General features: G+C 43.9%; 1 protein-coding gene across 1 annotated transcript; it reads left to right on the top strand.

Annotated features, from left to right (window-relative positions):
- Positions 1-279: 279 nt before the first annotated feature.
- On the top strand, positions 280-24,257 carry LOC124063698 (immunoglobulin superfamily member 21-like). Its single transcript, XM_046397617.1, has 8 exons — positions 280-339; positions 12,247-12,371; positions 13,334-13,455; positions 13,678-13,796; positions 16,350-16,465; positions 21,720-22,242; positions 23,320-23,707; positions 23,978-24,257. The coding sequence occupies exons 3-7, from the start codon at positions 13,382-13,384 to the stop codon at positions 23,472-23,474; spliced, it is 987 nt and encodes a 328-aa protein (XP_046253573.1). The 5' UTR covers positions 280-339; positions 12,247-12,371; positions 13,334-13,381; the 3' UTR covers positions 23,475-23,707; positions 23,978-24,257.
- The last annotated feature ends 1,099 nt before the right edge of the window (positions 24,258-25,356 follow it).

Raw genomic sequence — 25,356 nt, 5'->3', positions numbered from 1 at the left:
TATTTTTGAACTTAAATGAAAGCTGATTTCCCCTGCTTCCAGTCTTCATGTTAAGCTAGGCTAACAAGGTTTGGACTCCACTGTTTGAGGTTTGAATCTGTTCGAAATAATGTTTATTCATATTTTACATTAATTTAAAAATATTCTAGCTTCCTTTGGTCGAAAAAAAGAAAAGAAAAAAGAAAAGAAACAAAGTACATCAATTGCACTGTTTGGTCAGTGTGAACTTCAGAACTTGTTTAGTTTTGTTTTTGTTCAGAAACAGTGTTCCACATGACAGGGCAGACTCTGCCTTCTATACTGTTAAAAATTTACAGAAGAGAAGATCAAGTTTGCAGGGTAAGCCAGCTTTATCTCCTCCAACAAAGGCAACACAAGACATGGGAAAAAAGCACTTCAGAGTGCACAGCCCTCTAGAAACACTAAGCCATTGATTCTCATTAAATTTAGTAGGGATTGACAAGTAACTAGGGCAATAGCAACCACAATCCACAGCCAAACCTAAACTGAGCAGAGACAGTGATATCACTCCTCAATATCTGATTTCATTAACCTTCTCATTTCAAAATATGCTTCCCTCAGTTAAATAACTGATTTCTGTTGTTTACAGAGGACATTATGAATCAGTTACCATGTGCAAGTGCAATTTTTTAAAATCATTTCAGTGTTATTCTGATATGTGTTAATCTTCTGCCACATTGTTTGTCTGTGTGTGTGTGTGTGTGTGTGTGTGTGTGTGTGTGTGTGTGTGGTGTGGTGAAACCAGAGCTTAGCGAATGGCTGGGTTTAGGATTTAGGATTAAGAGGAAAAACATGGGAAAATAATCTGTTGGCAGGCTGACATCATGCAGCAGAGGCCAGCATAGTGGAGGTGAGGCTGACTGTGATAACAGAGGGCATTAGAGTGCCTCCCAGCACTGTCAGGCTGCTGCTCAGCAAGGTGCCTTTGGTCCCAGTTCATGTGTCAAAGGGCTGCTTCTCAGGTCCTCGACAGTTCACCCAACAACCCCCCCCCCCCACAACACACACATAGATACTGTAAAGATGACAGGCTGGAGCTTTGTTTCAGTCCCTTAAAAATGACAGCATGTGTCACCCTTTCACATGTAAAATATAACATTTCACACTTGAAATGTAATATTTCACAAAAATTTTCAAAATTCACATGGATTGGGTGTGAATTCTTTATAATAAATTCTATTTCTCATGAGTAATTAATATGCCGTGTGCAAATCTGGGGTGGCAAGATGGTGCAGTGGTTAGCACTGTCGCCTCACAGCAAGAGTGTTTCAGGTTCGTATCCCAGTCTGGGCCCTTCTGCGTGGAGTTTGCATGTTCTCCCCATTCCTGCATAGGTTTTCTCCAGGTACTCTGGCTCCCTCCCACAATCCTAAAAACATGCACATTAGGTTAATTGGCTACTCTGCATTGCCCCTAGGTGTGAGTGTGAAAGTGTGTGGAAAAAACATATTTAAATATCAACTTAAATATCATATGTAAAATAATTAAATTCAAATGAGAAATATCCAAAACCTAACTTGGGACATGATATGTCACTTCACTGGTGGGGAAAAGGGCCTGAGATTGTGCAAGAGGTTGAGAGATACCGGCTAGGTATAGTTGGGCTCACCTCTATGCACAGCTTGGGCTCTGGAACCAGTCTCCTTGAAAGGAGTTAGACTCTTTTCTAGAGTTGCCTTGGGTGAGAGTCGGAGGGCAGGAGTGGCCTTACGTATAGGCTCACAGCTTACCCCAGTGGATGGAAGGGTTGCTTCCCTGTGCCTTTGGGTCGGGTAACGGGTCCTGACTGTCTGACAGTTCAGAGTACCCACCCTTTTTGGAGTCCCTGGGACAGGTTCCGGAAGATGCCTCTACTGGGGATTCCATTGTTCTGCTTGGGGACTTCAACACTCACTTGGAGAGGTGTGCCTGGAAGCAGGCCTGTCCTGGCCTGAAGGAACGGCCTGTCTGATCAGAACCTGAGCAGTGTTCAGTCACTGGGCTTCTCTGCAAGTCACAGTTTGTCCATAACTAACACTACGTTCGAACATAAGAGTGTTCATAAGTGCACCTGACATCAGGACACCTTAGGTCGCAGATTGATGATCAACTTTGTAGTTATATCAGCAGATCTGCGGATGTATGTTCTGGACACTCGGGTGAAGAGAGGAGCAGAGCTGTCAACTGATCACTACCTGGTGGTGAGTTGGATCAGGCAGCAGGAAGTATGCCAGAAAGACCTAGCAGAACCAAACGAACAGTGAGGGTTTGCTGGGAACGTCTGGCTGAGGACCTGGTCAGAATGGTCTTCAACTCCCACCTAAGGCAGCGTTTCAACTGCATCCTGGTGGTGGGGCCCATGGAGTCCCAGTGAGCCATGGTCCACTCTGCCATTGAGCAATCCTTGAATCTGCTGGTGGACATCGGAGGTGAAAGGTGCCTTCAGTCGGGCCATCCCTGAAGCAAAAACCCGAAGGTGGGAGCAATTCATTGATAGATAGATACTTTATTGATCCCAGGCTGGGAAATTACAGTGCAGCAGCAGCATTACACACAGTGATACTGTGAAAAAAATGAATAACCTATACAAAAAGAATAACCTGTACTGTAAAAATAGCAAATATACAAAGAAATATAAAAATATATATACAACAAAGCTGTATTGAATGTTGTGCAAAATAAAATAAAATGTAAGGTGCAGTGAGTTATGCACTGAGTGCATAAAAAACAGATAAAGTGCAGTGACCAGGGTTTAGCTGTTACTGTACAGTCTAATTGCATGTGGCAAGAAAGCAGCCTGTGAGAGAAGGTTCTCCGCTGTCTGTCTACTGTGTGAAGGAGAGGGTGCTGATCATTGTCCATGATGCATAACAATTTATTCAGCATCCTTCTCTACACCACGGTCTCAAAAGACTCTTGCCTGAGACCAAGTACAGAGCCAGCCTTCTTGATGATCTTGTCAAGTCTGTTGGTGTTGCTGACTCCGATGCTGCTGCCCCAAAACACAACAGCAAAGAAAATGGCACTTACAACAACAGACTGGTAGAAGATTCCCAAGATCTTGCTGCACACGTTGAAGAATCTCAGTTTCCTCAGGAAATAGAGTCTGCTCATCCCCTCCATCCCCTTGTAAACAGTGTCGGTATCAGATGTCCAGTCCAGTCTGTTGCCGAACACCACGACCAAGTATCTGTAGCCCTGATCTGTAGTAGCTGTGAAAGCATCCTCTTCCTCCTGAAATCAATCACCATCTCTTTGGTCTTGCTGACATTCTGTCATTCAGTCTCAGGTGATTCTGCTCAGACCACTCTACAAAGTTGTCCACCTTTTTCCTCCTCTCCCTCTCTTATACACCCGACAACAGCTAAGTCCTCAGAAAACTTCTGCAGGTGACATGACTCAGAGTTGTACTGAAAGTCAATGGTGTATAAGGTGGAGAGGATGGGAGAAAGCACAGTTCCCTCTGGAGCTCCTACATCACTGACCACCACAATACATCACCCAGATGGACAAACTGTGGTCTTCCTGTCAAGTAGTCAGTAATCCAGGAGATCCTTGCGTCGTCAACACCCATCGCCTGCAGCTTCTCACCCAGTAGCAGATGTTGAATGGTGTTGAAAGCACTGGAGAAATCAAAGAGTGTGATCCTCACAGTGCCTCCTCTACCATCCAGATGCAAATGGGCTCATTGCAGCAGGTAGATGATAGCATCATCGATTCCTAAATGGAGCTGGTAGGCAAATTGCAGTGGGTCCAAAAACGTCCTCACCTGTGGCCTCAGCTGGACTAAGACCAGTCTCTCCAGGACCTTCATCACATGAGATGTGAGGGCGACTACTGCAGTCTGCTGGATCAGATGGCATCAACTTCTTGGGGACTGGATCCAGGCAGGTTGTCTTCCACAGTGTCGAAACTCTCTCTTGACTCAGACTCAGGTTGTACAGATGTCCCAGTACAGGAGACTGGCACAGGTCTTCAGGATCCTGGGTATGATGCCATCAGGGCCTGCAGCCTTTCGCTGAGGTAGTTTTTCCAGCTGCCTCTTTACCTGGCCTGTAGTCACTGTTGGGCAGGGGTAGATGCCAATGATGTCTTCCGGGGAGGAGGTGGGGGAGAAGGAGGAGGGGCAGATGGAGAGGTGCTGTATAGGAGAATGCTGGGGGGTGGGTTGAGCTATTTTCTAATTTCTGACAGTGTGGGGTGTGGGGGGGCCTGGGGGTTGAACTGGTTTGCTCTATCCAGGCTCCATAATTTCTGCCTGTCTTTCCTCTTCATCCCCAGGATGTGCTTCATTCCCATCCACACATCAGTCACACTGTTCTGTTGGCGTTTGGCCTCCAGTTTCCTCATGTAGTTGTCCTTACATGTCCTCAACATGTCTCTGAGTTCATGCTGCACCCTCCTCTGCTCCTCTCTGTCTCCAGACCTGAAAGCCCTGTTCTTCTTGTTCAGAAGTGCCTTCAGGTCACTGGTGATCCAGGGCTTGCTGTTGGAGAAGCAGTGCAAAGTCCAGACTGGCATGGTGGTGTGTTCAAAGAATCTGATGTACTGAGTGATGCAGTTAGTCATCTTATCACTGTCCTCCTCATGCAGCTCACAGAGTACATCCCAGTCTGTTGACTCGAAGCAGTCCTGCAGTACCTCTGCAGCCTCCTGTGTCCACCTCCTCACCGTCCTGGTGTGCACGGGCTGCCTTCTGCTGAGAGGGGAAAGGGCTGTGGTGTCATAGGCATCCATGGCATTAGCATACAGGAGATCTAGTGTTTTATTGTCTCTGGTGGGGGAGTCAACATAGTGGTGAACATTATTTTGAGTTTTATTCAGTGAAGCATGATTAAAATCTCCTGTAATAACCATTTGGCCGCAGTGAAGCTGACAACTTCACGGGCCACCGCTGCATCAGCTGAGGTGGGGGGGGGGGTGTAAACAATGCTAAAAAAGGTGGACATGAACTCTCTCAGTAAATAATACGGAGCATTCCCACATGTGCAGAAAGGGGATGAATGGAAGAGTTTGATAGTCACAGGGAGGAAGGACTTCTTGTGGCGCTCTGTGGAGCATCTTGGCAGTCTCTGCGGTAGGATTCCAGTGTGGCATACTTGTTGAGGATGTTGAGCAGTTTCCTCAGCATCCTCTGCTCAGACACCTCTGCCAGAGACTGCAGTTCCACTCCCAGGAGAGAGCAAGCTCTCCTGATGAGCTTATCGATCCTGTTGGCAACTGTCTTCACCTTGCTGCCCCAGCACACCACAGCGTAGAAGATGACACTGGAGACCACTGAGTGGTAAAACATCTGCAGCATTGTTCTGCAGACATTAAAAGACCTGAGTCTCCTCAGGAGGAAAAGACGACTTTCTTGTAGAGGTCACCGGTGTTGACTGTCTAGTCCAGTTTATTGTCTATGTGGACCCCTAGATACTTGTAGCAGGCCCCAATGTCCACCTCAGTACCCCTGATGTTGATAGGGTTGTGGGGGGTACTCATCTTCCTCCCGCAGGTCTTTAGTTTTTCCTATGTTGAACTGCAGGTGGTTCTGTCCACACCATTCCATGAAGCTGTCCACCACACCTTGGTATTCAGCTTCCTGGTCACCGGTGATGCAGCCCACAATGGCAGAGTCTTCTGCACATGGCAGGATTGTGAGCTGTACCTGAAATCAGAGGTGTATAGTGTGAACAGATAGGGCGAGAGGACCGTCCCCTGAGGAGCCCCTGTGCTCCTCACGTACTGTGAAATACATCACACAGCTGGGCCGCACATCCTTCCAGGAGTTTGAGGCTCAAGCCATCTGGGCCTGCAGACTTGCTTGGACGCTGAGCTCCATCCTCACAGCATCCCTGCTGATGGTGATTGGAGGCTCTGACCTGTTAGGAAAAGACAATGGTGTTGGAGGGGGAGGGGTGTTAAGAGGGTGGGGTTGAGGCTGAAGTCCACGGTGATGGGGAGGGGTGGGGGAGTAGTCAAGGAAGTGTGATGACTCCCAGAGAGGTGTTGGAGGTGTTGGTGAGGGGTGGGAAGTGTCCACAACGTCAAACCTGTTGCAATCTTTGTTCCTTGACCAGTGACGCTTCTCATCCCATTCCACACCTCCCTGGTGTTGTTTTGGGCCAGTTTGCTCTCCAGCTTCCTCCTATACTGCTCTCCTCATCTCCCCTGTCCCCCTTCCTGAGCCTTCTTCCTATTCAGGGCTGCCTTGATGTCCTTGGTCACCCATGGTTTATTGTTGGGGAAGCAGTGAACTGTTTTTGTGGGGAGTATAATATCCATGCAAAAATTAATATAATCCGTAATACAGTGCGTGAGTGTGTGAATGTCCTTCCCATGTGCTAGGGGGCAGTCGTGGATCAGCGGTTAGGGTGTCGGACCCGTAACCGGTGGATCGCTGGTTCGATTCCCCGTCCCGGTGTCCATGGCTGAGGTACCCTTGAGCAAGGTACCTAACCCCCACTGCTCCCCGGGCGCTGCACGCGGTCGCCCACTGCCCCGGGTTTGCTGTGTGTGTGTGCACGTCACTTGGGTGGGTTAAATGCAGAGAACAAATTTCGTTGGAGTGAGTTCCCTCCAATGACAAAATATGTCACTTTAATCTTTAATCTTTAATCTTTAATCTTTAATCTTTAATCACAGAAAACATCCCAGTCAGTTGCCTCAAAGCAACCCTGCAGGGTCTCCATGGCCTCCTGTGGCCACCTCCGAACAGGTCACTGGTTGTCGCTGAACAGCAGGGATGTACTGGGGCTTGAGGTAAATTAGGTTGTGGTCTGATTTGCCCAAGGGGGGATAACTATGGTGCTGTATGCTTCCTTCACATTAATATATAGCAGATCCAGTGTTTTATTTTCCCTTGTTCTGCAGTCCACAAACTGTTTAAACTTGGGCAAGGTTGAGTCCATTATGATGTGGTTAAAATCCCCAGATATAGCCATGAAGGTATGGTCTATACCTGCTCCTCGCCAGTCGCCGTCTCTTCCCTGCTCTGAATCCCTGATGTTTCCTTCTGAGCTTCTGAATAAAAATGTAGAAAAATTGCATAGTTAATTTCCACAAAGAAACACGCTATGCTGTGCAAATAAAATGTTTGAAAAGTGAATTCTAACTTAAAGAAATTAACAAAAACCTAACACAAAGAATAGAGCAACTCTGGCAGGCATCCGTTTGTAGCAGTGCCAGAAGTAGGGACAAAAAACAAATAAACAGGACTAAACCAAAAAATAAACAAAAACAACAACAAAAAAAAACCTGACGGGAGCTGCGGTTACAGGTAACCATCTGGAATGGCACCAAGTAAGTACGGCAATGGTTGAGGTATTGGAGAAAAACTCGGTCAGCCTTGAAGACATTCTGACCAACCATCCGGCAGCTCAGGAAGGGGAACCAGCACTTTGTTCACACTGTTTACAGTGGGAGTGGACTGAGGATATTGTCGGGTGGTGGAAGGAAAATTTCGAGGATCTCCTTAATCCCACCGACATGTATTCCTTGGAGGAAACAGAGCTGAGGGGCTTGGGGGGAGACTCTCCCATCACTGGGGCAGAAGATGCTGAGGCATTTAAGCAGCTCTGCAACATCAATGCCCTACGGGTGGATGAAATCCATCCTGAGTACCCAAAGGCTCTGGATGTTGTGGGGCTGTCATGGCTGACACGCCTCTGGAACACTGCATGGTCATCGGGGACAGTGCCCTGAGTGGTAAACTGGGGTGGTGCTCCCCCTTTTCAAGAAGGGGGACGAGAAGGTGTGTTCCAACCATAGAGGGATCACACTCCTCAGCCTTCCTTGGAAAGTCTATGCCAGCGTGTTGGAAAGGAGAGGCTGTCCGTTAGTCGAAACTCGGATCCAAGAGGAGCAATGCGATTTTCGACCTGGTTGTGGAACACTAGACCAGCTCTACAGCCTCACAAGGGTCATGGTAGTTTGCCCAACCAGTCCACATGTGTCTTGTGCAGGCTAAAGGCCAAGTCCCTCAAGGCATTCTGTGTGGAGTTGTTTGGGAATATGTGGTGGATGGTCTGTTGTTACGGCCATTAAAATCTCTGTTTTGTCAGAGTGAAAGCTTGGTTTGCATTGCTGGCAACAAGTCAAACTCGTTCCCAGTAAGGTTGGCCTCCGTCAGGGTTGCCCTTTGTCACCGGTTCTGTTCATAATCTTTATGGACAGAATTTCTAGGCGCCGCCAAGTGGCGGAGGGTGTCAGGTTCTGTGGCCTTAAGATTCCATCTCTGCTTTTTGCGAATGATATAGCCCTATTGGTGTGAGAGAGAGCAGGGATGGATGGGGGAGAAGGAGCATGCAAACAGAGATGCGTATCAACAGCAATAATACCAGAAGTATTGGAACTATAGATAATGATAATGAAGAAGAATACAAAACATACTGCGGTGATTATGATAACAATAGTGGTAACAATAATAATGCTAGTAGTTGTATGGAATAGTAAAGTAGAATTAAAATAAATCATGACTACACAGTAGTAATTGCAGTAGTTTTCAAGCAGGACCGCAGCAGGAGGTCCAACCATGATCCATGGGAACCAGCAAGATGAGAAAGCACAAGGACTCCGGGGAAGAAGTTGAGTTAATAACATACATTAATGGGACATAAGAAGAAGAAGAAGAATCAACTTTATTGGCAGTATATATATTTTTTACATACACATACTGAATTTGACTTCTCCATTTAACCCATCCTTAGTTGAACACACATGCAACACCCGGCAAATTACATGCAGTGAACACACACAGGAGCAGCGTCAAGCACCCGGGGAGCATATTGGGGGGTTAAGTGCCTTGCTCAAGGGCACAAGAGCCGGCTAATGAAGGGGGGGGGGCATTTTTTTGCATTAATCACACACCCAAATTTTTCTTGCCCGTCCGGTGGGGGAATCAAACCAGTGACCCTCCGATCACAAGCCGCTTCTCCAACCTCTAGGGCACGGCTCCCCCCAAAATACACAACAAAAGGAGAGGGAGAGGCACCAAGAGCTCAGTGCATCATCATTTTTAACTCTATCCTGGATTTTACAGGCAGCCAATGTAGAGAAGCCATTACGGGAGAAATATGATCTCTAATGCTGGTTCTTGTCAGTAATCATGCAGCAGCATTCTGGATTAGCTGGAGAGTATTTAGAGACTTATTGGGATCATCCTGATAAGAAGAAGTCACAATAAATCCAGCCTGGAAATAATAAATGCATGGCTAATTTTTTTTCTGACTCAAAATTGTGTGTTATGTGTGAGTTAAAGTCTTGATCAAAAATAACTCGATTACTAACTGGATTGCTTACAGTGGAGATTGAGGCCAAGGTTAACCCTCTAGAGTTGCTATATCATAGGATAATTTGTTTCTAAGGTGTTTAGGGCCCAGAACAATAACTTCTGTTTTGTCTGAATTTAGAAGTAGAAAATTGTAAGTCATCCAGGTTTTTATGTCTTTAAGACATGCCTGAAGTTTGGCGAGCTGATTTGTTTCACAAAGTACAATTGTGTGTCATCTACATAAAAGTGAAAATGTATGGTTTCTTCATAATATCAGTGATGGGGAGCATATAAAGGGTGAATAGTATCAGCCCAAGAACAGAACCTTTGGGACTAACTTTTGTGAGTATGGACGATGCAGCTGTTTCATCCAAAGTGGGATGAATGCCGTCTCCCCTAACGAGACCAAGTCTTCCCCTCTTCCCCACAATGTATGCCAATTATCTACAAAGCCCACATCGTTTACTGAACACCATCTCGACAGCTAGCAATTGAATGATGATATGCGGCTAAAAATGTCATCACTTGTCAGATTGGGCAGGGGTCCAGAGAAAACTACGGAGTCCAACATAGTCTTGTACAGAGAATGTACACTGTACAGAGAATGCAAATGTACACACCGATTCAACATTTATTTTAGTGATCTCCAACTTGTGTAGCTGGGTGTTGTTACCGCCGACATGTATTACCAATATACTGTATTTAGGCTTGTTCTTAGCCAGTAGTTTCAGATACGTCGCCCGTTCTGGCCCCAGTGTTGCTTAGTGGGGAGAACCTGTTGGAAGCGACTATGCTTCCTCTATACAGTCACCCAGCCTCCCTGGTTTCCCAGCTGCTCGGGAGCTACCGGGGGCCGGCTAGAAGAAGCTACACTTGATCGGTCCGCAGCAGCTACTGGGGGCCGGCTAACTACAACAGATAAAGACTTTGTTTCATGGTGTGGAGCTGCATGTCTGATTCACTAAACCTCACTTCCAGCACTGCAAATAAACTACATTTATTACATTTGCCATTTTCCTCTGAAGGAGGCAAAGGAATAACTAAACACGTGACACACTGAGCAGGAGATTGAGCGGGAGACACAGAAGCTATCGCTAGTAAACTGACTAGGGTAGCTAACGTTTAAAGAACGTTAAACGATTATAAGATTGTGGGGGTACAAAGTTCTTCTTTATGTTGACAAGGGCAAAAATTACAGAAAAATATACAATTGTGTAAAAAGGATTTATACATATGTACAACTGAGGTATTGCACAGGTTAAGAGTAAGTAAAATGGTGGTTTATTAGTGGTGACCTGAGCATTTAGGTGGTCCTACCATAGAGGAAGAGTCACAGCAGCAGCCTTAGGATACACTGCTGTTTTACACTTTACACTGTGCCTGAGAGCTTGGCCAGCATCTTCCTCTCACCCACCATCTCCACTGAGTCCAGAGGACAGCCCAGGACAAGGCTCGCCCTCCTTATCAGCTTATGCCTCTAAGTCAGGGGTCGGCAACCCGTGGCTCTGGGGCCGCATGCGGCTCTTTCATCCATCTTCTGTGGCTCTCATGGCTAAGAGAGGGCCAGTTATTTATTATTAGTTATTTTCAGTTTAGTGGTCAAATAGGTTTTGTGGCTCCGAGTGGGTTTTAATTTGGTGGGAAACGGGCCAAATGGCTCTTTTCATGCTAAAGGTTGCTGACCCCTGCTGTAAGTGATACCTCCGCTTCAAAAGACCACTGCATAGAAGGTTGCTGATGCAACCAGTGTCAGAGAAGGTCCTTAGTGGTGTCCTGCACACTCTGAAGGACCTCAATCACCTCAGCAGGTGTAGGTGAGTTTGTCCCTTCTTTTACAGGACACTGGTGTTGTCTGACCAGACTAGTTTGTTGTTAATGTGAACACCCAGGTACCTGTACGCTCCCACTACCTCGATGTCAAGCCCGTAGATGTCCCTGGATGACATCGACATAGATACTATGTCATAGAACTATGTTCTTTTTTGGGTTTTTGTTTTTATGGTAAATGTAATGTAAGTGTTGTTGAATTTTTCTTTATTTTCTATTACTCTAGGTCTCTGCTGGCACAAGGCAGCACCTTTACTGAGTCAAATTACTGTGTGCATTGAGATCCTTAATTTTTTTTTAAATTTAATAATTAGCTGTGTATTGCATCTTTTGGTTTCTAAAAGCAGACTGAAGAGCTCCATGAACAGCATCCTTGTCATTCAAACTTATGAATGCCTGGACATGTTGGTTCGTCCAGCAAGAGTTCGCCACTGTCCTTCTGTTTTAAAGGATTACTGTCTTGCTCCATACAGATCTAGAAATAAAGTGGAAGTTACTTTTGTTTCTGTTGCAGATGTCCTTGTTTTGATGTGACAACACATCAGTCCAACAGAACAACAATATTTCTTAAATTTGAGTCCACTTCAACTGAGCTTTAAAAGAACAGTTCAAAAATGAAAATTCAATCATTATCACCTTTGGTGAAGTTTCTTAGTCCACAAAGCATTTCTGGAGCTTTACAGCAAAATACCCTGCTACCTGCTACCCTGAATCTTGCATCACAAAAGAGAGCGATATAGAAAGTGTTTTTCTGTGGAGGAATATGCTTATACTCAGAATCTGGTGCTATGACGGTAATGAATGATCTCTCCTAGTGACACCTGTACTGTTTGTGTTCACGTATGTGCAGCTACAGTGTAGGTTTTTGCTTAAAAAAATAATGCCTGTATCAATAATGTCTTTTTAAATCAGTCTGGAATCTCAGGGATTCCAGAGATTAGGGTTTTACCAGATGAGCTGTATGGAGCCAGTCTCCAGCTGTTTTCAGTTGTTTAAGAGCTGTAAAGCAACGGTGACGCTGCTGACTGTAGTACATCAAGTCCAGATTTCACTGTTGATTTATTGGTGGGCTACGTGATAATTTTATAATATCACTATATTATAGAAGCCTTACAGGAAAATGTGAAGTAATGTAAAAATGTCTCCCATTCCTCTCTCTTTTGCAGGTTATTTAACTGTTTCCACTGAGCCTCTTCCTCATGTTGTCATTGGAGACACAGTCACACTGAAGTGCAACTTCCAAACAGATGGCAGTCTTCGAGAGATTGTGTGGTTTCGAGTGAGCACACAGGTGAATTTAGATCACTCTGTGCAATACACACTAAGAGAAGGACTCTGTACTAAATATAGACTTGGGCTACAAAAAATATTTAATTAGCTGAAAATCAGCATAACACAGATATGAGAGTTCCCATGCAAGGTCATGAAGATATTGAGCAAATACAGCAAGAAATTACAAATCTCAAAAAACAAGAAATAAGATACCAGCCTTATGTGAGCTGTTATTTCTCTTTCCCACTCCTTTTTTTCAGCATTGCAGAATGGTGGGTAAGAAAAACTGATGGGGTGTTTCTGCACTAAAATCTATCCTGCTAAAATTTGGATCAGAAGCAGTGAGGAAGAGAAAGACACTCTGCCATGTGACATTAAGCAAATACTACAAGAAATTACAAAACTTCATAAAACAAGGATCCAGTCAGCAGCCCTATTACAACATTCAAAAAATATATACAATGTGTAGCATGAGGATGAATACATGACACTGATCAGATGAATAAGTCATATCTTTTAGAGAACGATGGTGCAGTTACAGACGTTCCCTTGTCTCCTTTAATTAAAAATAAAACAAAAATCTTCTGTGTGGCCTACATTATAAACAAAACATCTGTAAAAGTGTTGACCGAACACCTCGAACTGCAAAAGGATTTCTTTTTATTATGAATTCATTTTCTGAATTCATATGAATTCATATTCTAAAACATAAAGGTTTGTATTACTAGCACAGTCTAGATCTTCTCTAAAAGTAAAAAGTGCTCTGAGGTAACTCCTATTATGATATACAAATAACTGACTTGACTAGAGCCTACAAACATGCATCATGCATGTGACGTTGTTCCAATGTAACAGGCAGGGCCAGAGAGATGCTAATGCCATATGCAATGTGCATAGTGCAGAAGAAAACCAGGCATCAATGTCTACTTTTGTGGTTATGGTATTCAAATTCAGAAATGCTAATGTACTTGCCCCTCTTAGGTGATTGAAGGAGGCACTGCCAAGCAGAAGATTTTTACTTATGATTCCATGTACAATACCAGCTACACTCACATGGAGGACAACCGCAGACGAGAAGACCTGATCTACCAGTCAACTGTGCGGTAAGACAGGTTTCTACTTCTGTGCGAGTTTTGTTATGCTCTAATAACCCATATCCTCTGAGAGACAGAAATGTTCGGAGGAATGATAACACCCACACCCATAGCATACTTTCTTTTGACAATGGTAGTAGTAGGGTGCGTAAACTTCTCAAATATAAGATGATAAAAATGAAAAATATATTTTTAAAAAATTCAAACTCAAAACTTTATTTTGTGTAACAGGCTTCCTGAGGTCCAGATGGAGGATGATGGCCTTTATGAGTGTCATGTGGGGATCTATGACAGGAGTTCCAGGGACAAAGTCATTTTAGCCTCTGGTAACATCTTTCTCACTGTCATAGGTATGTATTAATTTCAGAGATGGTCTCATGAATTTTGGGTTGTCTTATAATATTTATAATATATAATATTATAATATTTTCAACCCACCAATAGCAACAACTGCTATAGGCAGACAGGTAACAATTGCTGTTCACAATTTCTTGGTGAACAACAGCTGGGTGCGGTGACTGTGTGCATCTTTCTGAAATCTTGTCATCACAGCTGAGGCTGTCAAGTTTGGTACCATATGGGGTATAAAGACACCAAAACCAAAAAACTGCTCTCACCGACTCTATCTGGTAACACATTATAGCAATGGCTGGATGAGTACTCAAGGTGGCTCGAGCAAGTAACCACTCCTTAAAAACAATTCTTAATTTCTGTTTTATATGAATTAAACAAACAACATGCTAATCGTCCATCCATCCATTTTCTTCTCCTTTATCCTGGACTGGGTCGTGGGGGGCAGCAGCTTGAGCAGGGATGCCAAGACTTCCCTCTCCCTGAACACTTCCTCCAGCTCTTCCTGGTGGACCCCAAAGTGTTCCCAGGCCAGCCGAGTGGCATAGTCCCTCTGGCGTGTCCTGGGTCTTCCTCTGGGCCTCCTCCTGGTGGGGGAGGTGCGGAACACATCCCCATGGGTGCCCAGGAGGCATCTGAAACAGATGCCCGAGCCACTTCAACTGGCACCTCTCGATGTGGAGGAGCAGTGGCTCTACTCTAAGCTCCTCCCAGGTGACAGAGCTCCTCACCCTATCTCTAAGAGAGCACTCCACCACCCAGCGAAGGAAGCTCATTTTGGCTGCTTGTATCCAAGATCTCGTTTATTCAGTCATGACCCAAAGTTCATGAACGTAGATTGACAGGTAAATCGAGATCCTCACCTTTTGGCTCAGCTCCTTTTTCACCACAACAGACTGATACATCGACCGCATTACTGCTGTCGCTGCATGAAAATGATGAACAAGACCAGTGACAAAGGGCTGCCCTGCCAGAGGCCAACAGGTCTGACTTACTGCCGCCAATGTGAACTAGACTCCTGCTCTGGGAGTACAGAGACCACACAGCCCTTAGCAAAGGGCCCTGGGCCCCATAATACCCAAGGACCTCCCACAGGATGCTGTGGTGAACACGGTCAGATGCCTTCTCCAAGTCCACAAAACACATGTGGACCAGTTGGGCAAACTCCCATGAACCCTCGAGTACTCTGCGGAGGGTATAGAGCTGATTCAGTGTTCCACGACCAGGGCGAAAACCGCATTGTTCCTCCTAGATCCGAGATTCGACTATCGACCGAAGTCTCCTCTCCAGTGCCCTGGAATAGACTTTCCCAGGGAGGTTGAGGAGTGTGATCCCTCTATAGTTGGAGCACACTCTCTGGTCCCTCTTCTTAAAAAGAGGGACCACCACCACCCGGTCTGCCAGTCCAAGGGAATTGTCCCCCACCACCACACTGTGTTGCAGAGGCATATCTACCAAAACAGCCCCACAACATCCAGAGACTTAAGGTACCCAGGATGGATCTTATTTACTCCCAGTGCTCTGCCACTGAGAGGCTTCCCAACAACCTCAGTGACTTCAGCTTGGGTGATGAATGGATCAGCCTATTTCACCTGAGGTGCCAGACGGTTTGCCAGAATTTCCTTGGGGCCGACCGACTGTCCTCCGCCATGGCCTCTCCAAACTCTTTCCAGACCCAAGTTTTGCTTCCACAACTGCTCGGGGCGCAGCACATTTGGTCTTCTGATACCCATCAGCTGTCTTAGCAGTCCCTCAAGCCAGCCGCGACACTCACCAGAGACCTTACGACCACAGTTCTGAACAGCAGTTTCCAGAATGGAGGCGGAGAACATGGTCCACTTGGACTCAATGTCCCCAGCCTTCCCTGGGATCTGGTCAAAGTTCTCCTGGAGGTGTGAGTTGAAGACCCCTCTGACAGAGGGTTCTGCCAGAAGTTCCCAGAAGACCCTCACAGTACGTTTGGGTCTGCCAAGTCTGTCCGGCTTCCTCCACTCCAGCGGATGTAACTCACCACCAGGTTGAAAGCTCAGCCTCTCTTCACCCGAGTGTTCAAAACATATGGCTGAAGGTCAGATGACACGACCACAAAGTCGATCATTGACCTCCGGCCTAGGGTGTCCTGGTGTCACATTTACTTATGGACACCCTTATACATAAACATGGTGTTTGTTATAGACAAACCGTGGCTAGTGCAGAAGTCCAACAACAAAACACCTTTCGGGTTCAGATTGGGGAGGCCGTTCTTCCCAGTCACACCCCTCCAGGTGTCACTGTCATCGCCCACATCGACATTGAAGTAGAACCCCCAGCAGAACTCTCAAGTCCCCAGTCGGAGCACCTCCCAGGGACTCCAAGAAGGTCGGACATCCTGCATTAGTGTTCGGCCTAACAGTGAGAGACCTATCCCCCTACCTGAAGCTCGCCGCCTCACACCATGGAGCCCATGGATTGTGTCTGGATACTTTTGTCTATATAGTGTATACATTTTCTTTGTTTTTTCTTCAACAAATCAAAGAGACTCCTTTAAATAGCTTTTTGGATTTTCTTTGCAGTACCTCCCAAGTCTATCTCTGTGGTGGCAGCCAACAGCCCAGCTCCTTTCAGCCGCTACAAGGCCCAGAACTTCACTCTGGTTTGCATTGTAACAGGGGCAAAGCCAGCTCCCATGGTGAGATGGAGCCTTTTTACTCTTTTTCTCTTTTGGGGGACTCAGGCCTCATAATCAAAATTGTGTCACTGTTTTGTGTGCTAGGAAAGAGGAGAGCACTGCTGAATTTGAAATGTTTAGTGTTCACAGAGGTAAACACAGCAATGGTCATGCTCAGTGCTGCAGCTACAGCTTTGGTCTCTAGCCTCTGTGACCTCTTGGAAAAATTTCTAGGGGATTGCTCCAGATAACAGCCATATACATGATTAAAAACAAAAGTCCAGAGGAGAGTGGCTTGTCATTTGTTCTGCGATAAAGAGAAGCAGTATTACATGTGATCATCATTTAACTAGGATGCCAGTTCATTTTTGTTTAACCTCTGTATAGTGCTATTGATAATGGTAGACACCAGTCACTTCAGTCACATGACTATGCACTATGAGCAATAAACAAGACACACACAGTAGCATTTATCTGTAAGCTGCCCACCAACATACTTGTATATATAAATCAAGTAGTGTGTACGGCTCTACTGATTTTGAATGTAGGTTATTTATATTTCTGTGTCTGCATAATATTACAGATTAATTCTGGTCATTTACTTTAAATGACCTACAGATAATGTAATAAGAATTTATACTGCAGCAAAATGTTTGTGATGCAATCAAAATGTTAAAGACATAATATGGTCATGTTTTGAGTATGAAGAAATAAGTCAATTGGTTAGTGGAAAGTCACTAGGGGATGACTGTAGCAGTCCCTTTGGCAAGCGTGAGAGAAGGAGCACACAAGCAGAGATGCATAGCAGCAGTAATAACACCAGAAGTATTGGAACTGTAGATAATGATTATGACAATGAAGTATACAGAAGGTATTATGGTGATTATGATAGCAATATTAGTAACAATAATAATGGTAAAAGCTTCAGCAGAGTAGTAGTAGATTTAAAATTGATCATGACAAAGCAGTAGTTTCGAGCAGGACCGCAGCAGGAGGTCCATCCATGATCCATGGGAACCTGCGAGACGAGAAAGCACAAGGACTCCATGGAAAAAGTTGAGTTAGTAACATACATTAATGGGACATAAATGTCTGCAGAAAGAGAGGAAGAGGAAGAGAGAGCTCAGTGCGTCATGGAAGATCCTCAGCAGTCTAAGTCTATAGCAGCATAACTAGGGGCCAACCGAGGCCAACCCTAACTGTAAGCTTCATCAAAAAGGAAAGTTTTAAGTCTACTCTTAAACGTAGGGAGAGTGTCCACCTCCCAGACCAAAACCAGAAGATGGTTCCACAGCAGAGGAGCTTAATGACTAAAGGCTCTGGTTCCCAATCTACTTTTGAGGACTCTAGGAACCACAAGTAACCTTGCATCTTGGGCACGTAAAGCTATGGTGGGATAATAGGGTATTATCAAGATATGATGGTGCCTGGCCGTTCAGGCCTTTATATGTGAGAAGAATTTTAAACTCTATCCTGAATTTTACAGGCAGCCAATGTAGAGAAACCAGTATGGGAGAAATATGGTCTCTCATGCTGGTTCTTGTGAGTAATCGTGCAGCAGCGTTCTGGATTAGCTGGAGAGTGTTTAGAGACTTATTGGGGCAACCTGGTAAGTGGGAGTTACAATAATTCAGCCTGGAAGTAATATATGCATGGACTAATTTTTCAGCATCTTTCTGACTCAGAATGTGCCTATTTTTAGTAAAGAATGCAGTCTTTGAAACTTGTGTTATGTGTGAGTTAAAGGACATATCTTGATCAAAAACAACTCCTAGATTCCTTACAGTGGAGCTTGAGGCCAAGGTTAGGCCATCTAGAGTTGCTATATCATTTGATAATTTTTTTCTAAGGTGTTCAGTGCCCAGAACAATAACTTCAGTTTTGTCTGAATTTATAAGTAGAAAACTGGCCAGTCATCCAGGTTTTTGTGTCTTTAAGACATGCCTGAAGTTTGGCAAGCTGGATTTTTTTCATCTGATTTCATTGATATGTATAATTATGAATAATTGTGTGTTATTGGCATAACAGTGAAAATGTATGGAGTGTTTCCTAATGATATCACTGATGGGAGCATTTAAAGGTTGAATAGTTGGTCTGAGCACAGAACTCTGTGACTAACTTTTGTGAGTATGGAAAATGCACGATTAACATGGACAAATTCAGATCGATCTGATAAATAGGACTGAAACCAGCTTAATGCAGTTCCTTTAATGCCAATTAGGTGTTCCAATCTGTATAATAAGATAAAATGGTCAACGATGTCATATGCAGCACTAAGGTCTAACAGTACAAGAACAGAGATACACTATATTGCCAAAAGTTTCCACTCACTCATCCAAATAATTGAATTCAGAAGAATTCTGAAAGATCAAGCAATTAGGCATGTAGACTGCTTCTACAAACACTTGTGAAAGAATCGACCGCACTCAGGAGCTCTGTGAATTCCAGTGTGGTACTGTGATAGGATGCCACCTGTGCAGTGCAGTTGTGAAATTTCCTTGCTACTGAATATTCCACAGTCAACTGTCAGTGGTATTATAATAAACTGGAAGAGACTGGGAATGACAGCAATTCAGCCACGAAGTGGTAGGTGATGTAAAATTACAGAGCAGAGCGGATGCTGAGGCGCATGGTGTGCAGAGGTTACCAGTTTTCAATAGCTACAGACCTCCAAACTTCATGTGATCAGATTAGATTCAGATTCGCTCAAGAAGAGGTCCAAGGTCCATAAAGACATGGATGAGCGAGTTTGGTGTGGAAGAACTTGACTGGCCTGCACTGAGTCCTAACCTCAACCCAACAGAACACCTTTGGGATGAATTAGAGCTAAGACTGCAAGCCATGCCTTCTCATCCAACATCAGTTTCTTACCTCACAAATGCACTTCTGGAAGAATGGTCAAAAATTCCCATAAACACACTCCTAAACCTTGTGGAAAGCCTTCCCAGGAACAGGTTAGAGAACTCAGCTCTGTCATGATCATAGCGGCCTACATACCACCGCGAGCTAATGCTAAGTTAGTGTTGGAGGAGCTGTACTGCCTGATTAGCAGCCAAATGAACGCTAATCCAGAGGCGGCTGTGATCGTGGCTGGGGACTTTAACCATGCTGAATTAAAAGCTGTTCTCCCCAAATTCCACAAATTGATCAACTTTTTGACCAGAGACTACAACTTACTGGACCAGATTTACTGCAACGTCACAGGAGCATACAAGGCTGTAGCAGCTCCTCACTTAGACATGTCAGATCACATCTCTGTGGAGCTGATCCCTGTCTACAGAATTCTGATCTGCAGGACCAAATCCACCACCAGAACCATCCAGGTTTGGACTGAGGAGGCTTTCCTGATTGTCCTATTTTTGGTTCTGAATAATTGCTAGTGTGTATTTTTAAGAGACACTTCTTAAATTTTTTGCTAGTTGGACTGTGGGAGGACAAGGCACTGACACTATTTCTATGGGATTCTTAAACTTAGTGTTACTGTGTACATTTATATTTTTATTTATTCTAATTTTAATGGAGCTGCTCCACCCACTTTGGATGGAGCAGCTCTCATATCTAGAAATCTGACTCAGTTTCTCACTAAACCAAAACCCTGACAACCCAGACTTGAGACCAGGAGGCAGAATTGCAGTCGTACACACATCTCTGAGTTTTCATTAGGACAGTTACTCACCCAATATCCCGTAGAGACTGTGTATGTCCCCCGACCACTTAAATTAATTAAATCAAATACAAAAAGTTATACTTAAAAATCTAATAAAGATCAACGCCAACACCTCCATAGCTACAACAAATAGGAGAATTAAATGTGCACTGTTAAACATTAGATCTCTCTCATCTAAAGCTGTACTAGTAAATGAGTTAATTTTGGACTATAATATAGATTTATTTTGTTTAACCGAAAACCTGACTTCGGCCAGAAGAATATGTGAGCATAAATGAATCCACTCCCCACAGTCATATTAACACTCACGTTCCTCAGGACACCAGCCGAGAAGGGGGAGTTGCAGCCATTTTTGATCCAAACCTATCATTTAGTCCAAAGCCCAAAGTCAAAAGAGGGATGCCTCACATCTGGACAAACTGGTGAGGAAGGCAGGCTCTGTTGTGGGCACAGAGCTGGACAGCCTGACATCTGTGGCAGAGTGACAGGTGCTGAGCAAGCTAAAGATTTAAGATTAAAGATTAAAGTGACATATTTTGTCATTGGAGGGAACTCACTCCAACGAAATTTGTTCTCTGCATTTAACCCACCCAAGTGACGTGCACACACACACAGCAAACCCGGGGCAGTGGGCGACCGCGTGCAGCGCCCGGGGAGCAGTGGGGGTTAGGTATCTTGCTCAAGGGTACCTCAGCCATGGACACCGGGACGGGGAATCGAACCAGCGATCCACCGGTTACGGGTCCGACACCCTAACCGCTGATCCACGACTGCCCCTAAGCTCCTGTCAGTCATGGACAATCCACTGCATCCACTGTAAAACATCATCTCCAGGCAGACAGACTGAGGAGATTGTTTCTCCCCCACGATATGCAGCTCTTTAACTCCACTCAGAGGGGGGTGTTAACTTTAACATTCCTGTTCTCAACTGGAATCTGCACTGCACTACACACTTTTCACTATGCACCTTATTACACACTCTGCTTGTACCAGACTTTTTTTTACTTTTAAAGTCTTTTTAACCTTTCAGTAGTGTGCTTTTATTAGTATTTATTACATGCCTTTTTATCTTTTATATCTTAAGTCTGTAGATACTTCCAGATTTTTGTGAATTTCCCTTGGGGATGAATGAAGCCTATCTATCTATCTAAAGACAAACACAAAGTCCTCAGTTTTTTGGTCAAAATTCACATTATTCTTAATATGATATTAACATCAACTTTTACACTAAGAATGATATAACTGTTTGGGTCAAACAGACGAAAAACAAAGTCAACAACCAGTGACTAAAAATCTTGAACTCAGTATTGGTATTGAGGCTTTGTGTTTTGAAATGATGACAGTGGCTCTGATTATAACTCCTCTTCTTCTGGAATGTTTCTTAAATGGCAAATGAGATTCATCAGTAGGAACAGTCATCTCTCTGATACTAACCATGTGCGCAATCCTGCAGTTGAACTTGTTCCTGTTGAACCACAGCAACCAACTGTAATTGTGACAATGCATTTAACTTAACAAAGCTTGCCCCCCTAAAAGACTAAGACTGCACAGATTTAAATGCTACCACTGCTCCTGTTAAACTCTTCTGTCTTTGTCCCTGCCTTTCAGGTGTACTTCAAGCGGGATGGTGAGCTTATAGATGTGATACCAACTGCCAAGTCTTCTTCCTCAGTGGGAGACCAAAGCAAGCACCTAGGGCAAGAAAATAGTCGAGACAGGAATCAGGCAGGCCTCTGGAGCTCTCAAGCTCTCGCCACTCGAGACATTGATGACACTAAACTCCTGAAGTCCCTGTCCCTGTTGGAACAGGAGTTTAAGCTGGCACGGCTGGGCCAAGATGGCATTGATGGCCACAAAGAGGGAAGAGAGCATGGATCCAAGTCAGACCCCGAGCCGACCATGGAGGTGATCCCTGAGACAGTGGTGAGCCTGGAGTTCCCCCGCTGGGTCCAAAGCAGCGACCCTCTCTACTACTTTCAGCAACAGCAGCAGGCAGCAGGTGATGGCACCATGGAGGTGAGAGCCATGCTGACCTGGAGCCTTAACCCCCAGCTGGACAACGAGGCTCTGTTTAGCTGTGAGGTCAACCACCCAGCTCTGTCCATGCCCATGCAGGCAGAGGTCACATTGGGTGAGTCATGCAGTAACACACTGGCTGAGCTAACAAGCATGTCAGGTTGTTCATATGTGACATACAGTATATACCTTGAAGTCTAAGATGATAAATGTGAAGTGAAAAGTAAAAAAGTGAAAAATGTGTGTGCTTGTCAATTAGTGTGCAGCAATTCAGAAGTCCTTCCCCAGTAGTTTTTATTTTTGGTTTGCTTGTGGGATATGTGTACATATGTGTATGTGTATATATATATATATATATATATATATATATATATATATATATATATATATTTACATTACACTTTTACACATGGATTTTTGAGCTGTTCATACAATAGAGAATAGAGAGAATATAATAGAGACAAATATATTTCCATACAATTTCAATTTCTGTGATATTAATTGTTTTGCATATTGATTTAAGTACCTGAATCATGTCCAATTAATTTCTCATATCTGCTGCTGTCACTGTAGAACAGAGTTACATGCTGGGAGAGTCTTCTCAAATTACTGTAAAACTAATGCATCAGTAGAACATAATTATCAAAGTGAATAAACACTCTTTCATAAGCCATTAGCTAAACATACCCTGCAACTTAATAAATATTGAAACTTAGTGAAGCACGTGCTCTCGAAGCACTGTGAAGTTTTGCATAATTAAAATTGTAGATTCAGGGACTCCAGTAAGGTTGTCCAAAGTTGTCTGAGTTCATGTAATTTGAACATGAACGTAATTTCAACACAATTAGTCAGAGCACCTGGTTATAATAACAATGAAAATGCAGAATTATCTGTGGCCTACCCCTAGGACTCCTGACACAATTGATATGCAAAAAAACAAAATTATAGGAGGACAAATTCAGGGCTACAACAAATTATCAGAGACAAGTCACTGAATTCATTAAATCAAACTGAACAACAACAAACAGAAAATGGGTCAGACTGAGCCCTCAGCATGGTTTCTATTGCTTTACTTCAGGTGGTTCATACCACAGTTACATGAAAATGAGGTACTGGCTCATCATCATCAGACATCTGAAAGTTGTTGCACTGTTAAACAGCAGTCCTATGTGGTACTGTACTTTTCTATCAGCTGCTCCCAGAGGACCCAAGCTGTCCATGGATCCCAATAAGGCCAAAGTAGGAGACACAGTGCGGATCACTGCCCAGGGCTTCCAGCTGGGACCTTCTGCAGTAAGTTTCCAGTACAGAGCATATTTGAACACTGAAAATTCTCTGGAGTGCTAACAATGTCACCAGTGAGTAGGGTACATTCCAGTAGGAAAGACATGGACAGAATATTGAAGGTACTCTTTTGACCACTTGACCAGCCAATTTTGGTTTTAGTTCCTTCTTTCTGGGTAGCACCTGGTTTCACTTCCTTTCCCTACACATCAACTAGCAGAGAGCAGAGGCAGTGAAGTAAGCTGTTGCAAATAGGGACAGGAACAACTCTCCATGCTGGTTCTTTGAAGGAAAAGGTAGGTTTATATTTGGCATTATAATGGAATTTGCAAGTGCAGAGGTGTTTACATGTCCTAATCATTCAGTTCAGTTCAGTTCAATTACTTGACTTCATCTGTATTGCAATTTTATTAAAAATCACAGTATAAGAATGTGTCTAGATGATCAGTCTTCAGTGATATTGTGTTTTTCATAGACATTCAAATTCAAATTTAAGCAGATGTGATGTCATTAACAGTTTGCTCAGAATGTAAACAGATATGTTATTTTTGCTTCTTGTGCTGTAGCCTGCAGCAGAGCTCCTTAAGGATGAGGAGGATGTTTGCTTGACAACCTTTCCAAAATCCTGGAATTCATGACATTCCAATCTTGGTGGTGGATATAATACCGTATGTGACACCATTTTTTTTAAACTGAAAAAACTGACCTTGTCATCTGAAGCAGGATTTGTGGTTAGCAAGGTAACTTCAGCATTAACCCCTGGGTTTTCAGAGTTGCAATGGTGGTTCACTCCTTACAAGTTTACATCACCGTGGTAAATATGCTGTACATCTAACCCAACAAGATTATATTTAAGGTAACAGATCAGTGCCTACTGACCATTTTTCCAGAAAATACGATGACTTCGTGCAGGTTATCTCTTAGAGCTTAATGCAGATTTTGAGATAAAAATTGAGATTGTGAAGTGGTCTCTGAGATATATTAGTTAATTACAGACCTTTCCAACCTTGAGAACATCCTTGAGAAGGTTGTCCTAGAGCAGCTACATCGACATCTCCACTCTAACTACCTTTTTGAAATGATCTTAGAGAACACCATAGTACTGAAACAGCACTGATAAAAGTTTCTAACAACCTTCTCCTGGCATCTGATAGAGGTCTTGTCTCCGTACTTGTAACTCTAGATCTCAGTGCTGCATTTCATACCATTGACCACAATATTCTTCTCCAGAAACTGGACCATGAAGTTGGGATTAAAGGTCCCGCCCTTCGATGGTTCAAGTCATTTATCTGACAGATATCAGTTTGTTAACATTAATCACAATTGCTCCTAGTATAGTAAAGTTACTTATGGTCTACCTCAGGCTTCAGTATTAAAGCCAATATTTTTCACTCTCTACATGCTTCCATTAGGGAATATTATCCAGAAGCACTCCATCAATTTTCTTTGTTATGCTGATGATACACATCTATACTTATCTATAAAACCAGATGACAGCGAGCCACTTTACCAATTTGGAAAACTGTCTGAAAGACATTAAGTCCTGGATGTCCTCCGACTTCTTATTACGCAATTCAGAAAAAACTATTGTATTTGGACCTAAACATCTCAGGGACTCGTTTTCTTGCTGGGCCATCACCCTAGATGGCATCACCTTTAACTCTATTACAGCGGTGAGGAACCTTAGAGTCATTTTCGAACAGGACCTGTCCTTCAATTTCCATATAAAACATATCACTAGAACTGCCTTCTTTCACCTTCATGGCATAGTTAAAATAAGGAACATCCTTTCTCAGAGTGATGCTGAGAAGTTGGTCCATGCATTCACCACTTCTAGGCTGGACTACTGTACTGACTACTGTAATTCTCTTTTGTCAGGATGTTCTAAAAACTCACTGAAGAGTCTCCAGTTGGTCCAGAATGCTGCAGCGAGGGTATTGACAGG

This window comes from Scatophagus argus, chromosome 8, assembly GCF_020382885.2.
Source record: "Scatophagus argus isolate fScaArg1 chromosome 8, fScaArg1.pri, whole genome shotgun sequence".
Taxonomy (NCBI): domain Eukaryota; kingdom Metazoa; phylum Chordata; class Actinopteri; family Scatophagidae; genus Scatophagus; species Scatophagus argus.
Note: the sequence above shows the minus strand (reverse complement) of the source record. Positions and strands in the feature narration are given on the sequence as shown.

Excerpts from the sequence above, each read along its gene's own strand:
- LOC124063698 (XM_046397617.1), top strand. The coding sequence starts at position 13,382 with ATGTACAATACCAGCTACACTCACATGGAGGACAACCGCAGACGAGAA. Across the intron at positions 13,456-13,677 it reads ATCTACCAGTCAACTGTGCG|GCTTCCTGAGGTCCAGATGG; the intron begins GTAAGACAGGTT and ends TTTGTGTAACAG. Across the intron at positions 13,797-16,349 it reads CATCTTTCTCACTGTCATAG|TACCTCCCAAGTCTATCTCT; the intron begins GTATGTATTAAT and ends TTTTCTTTGCAG.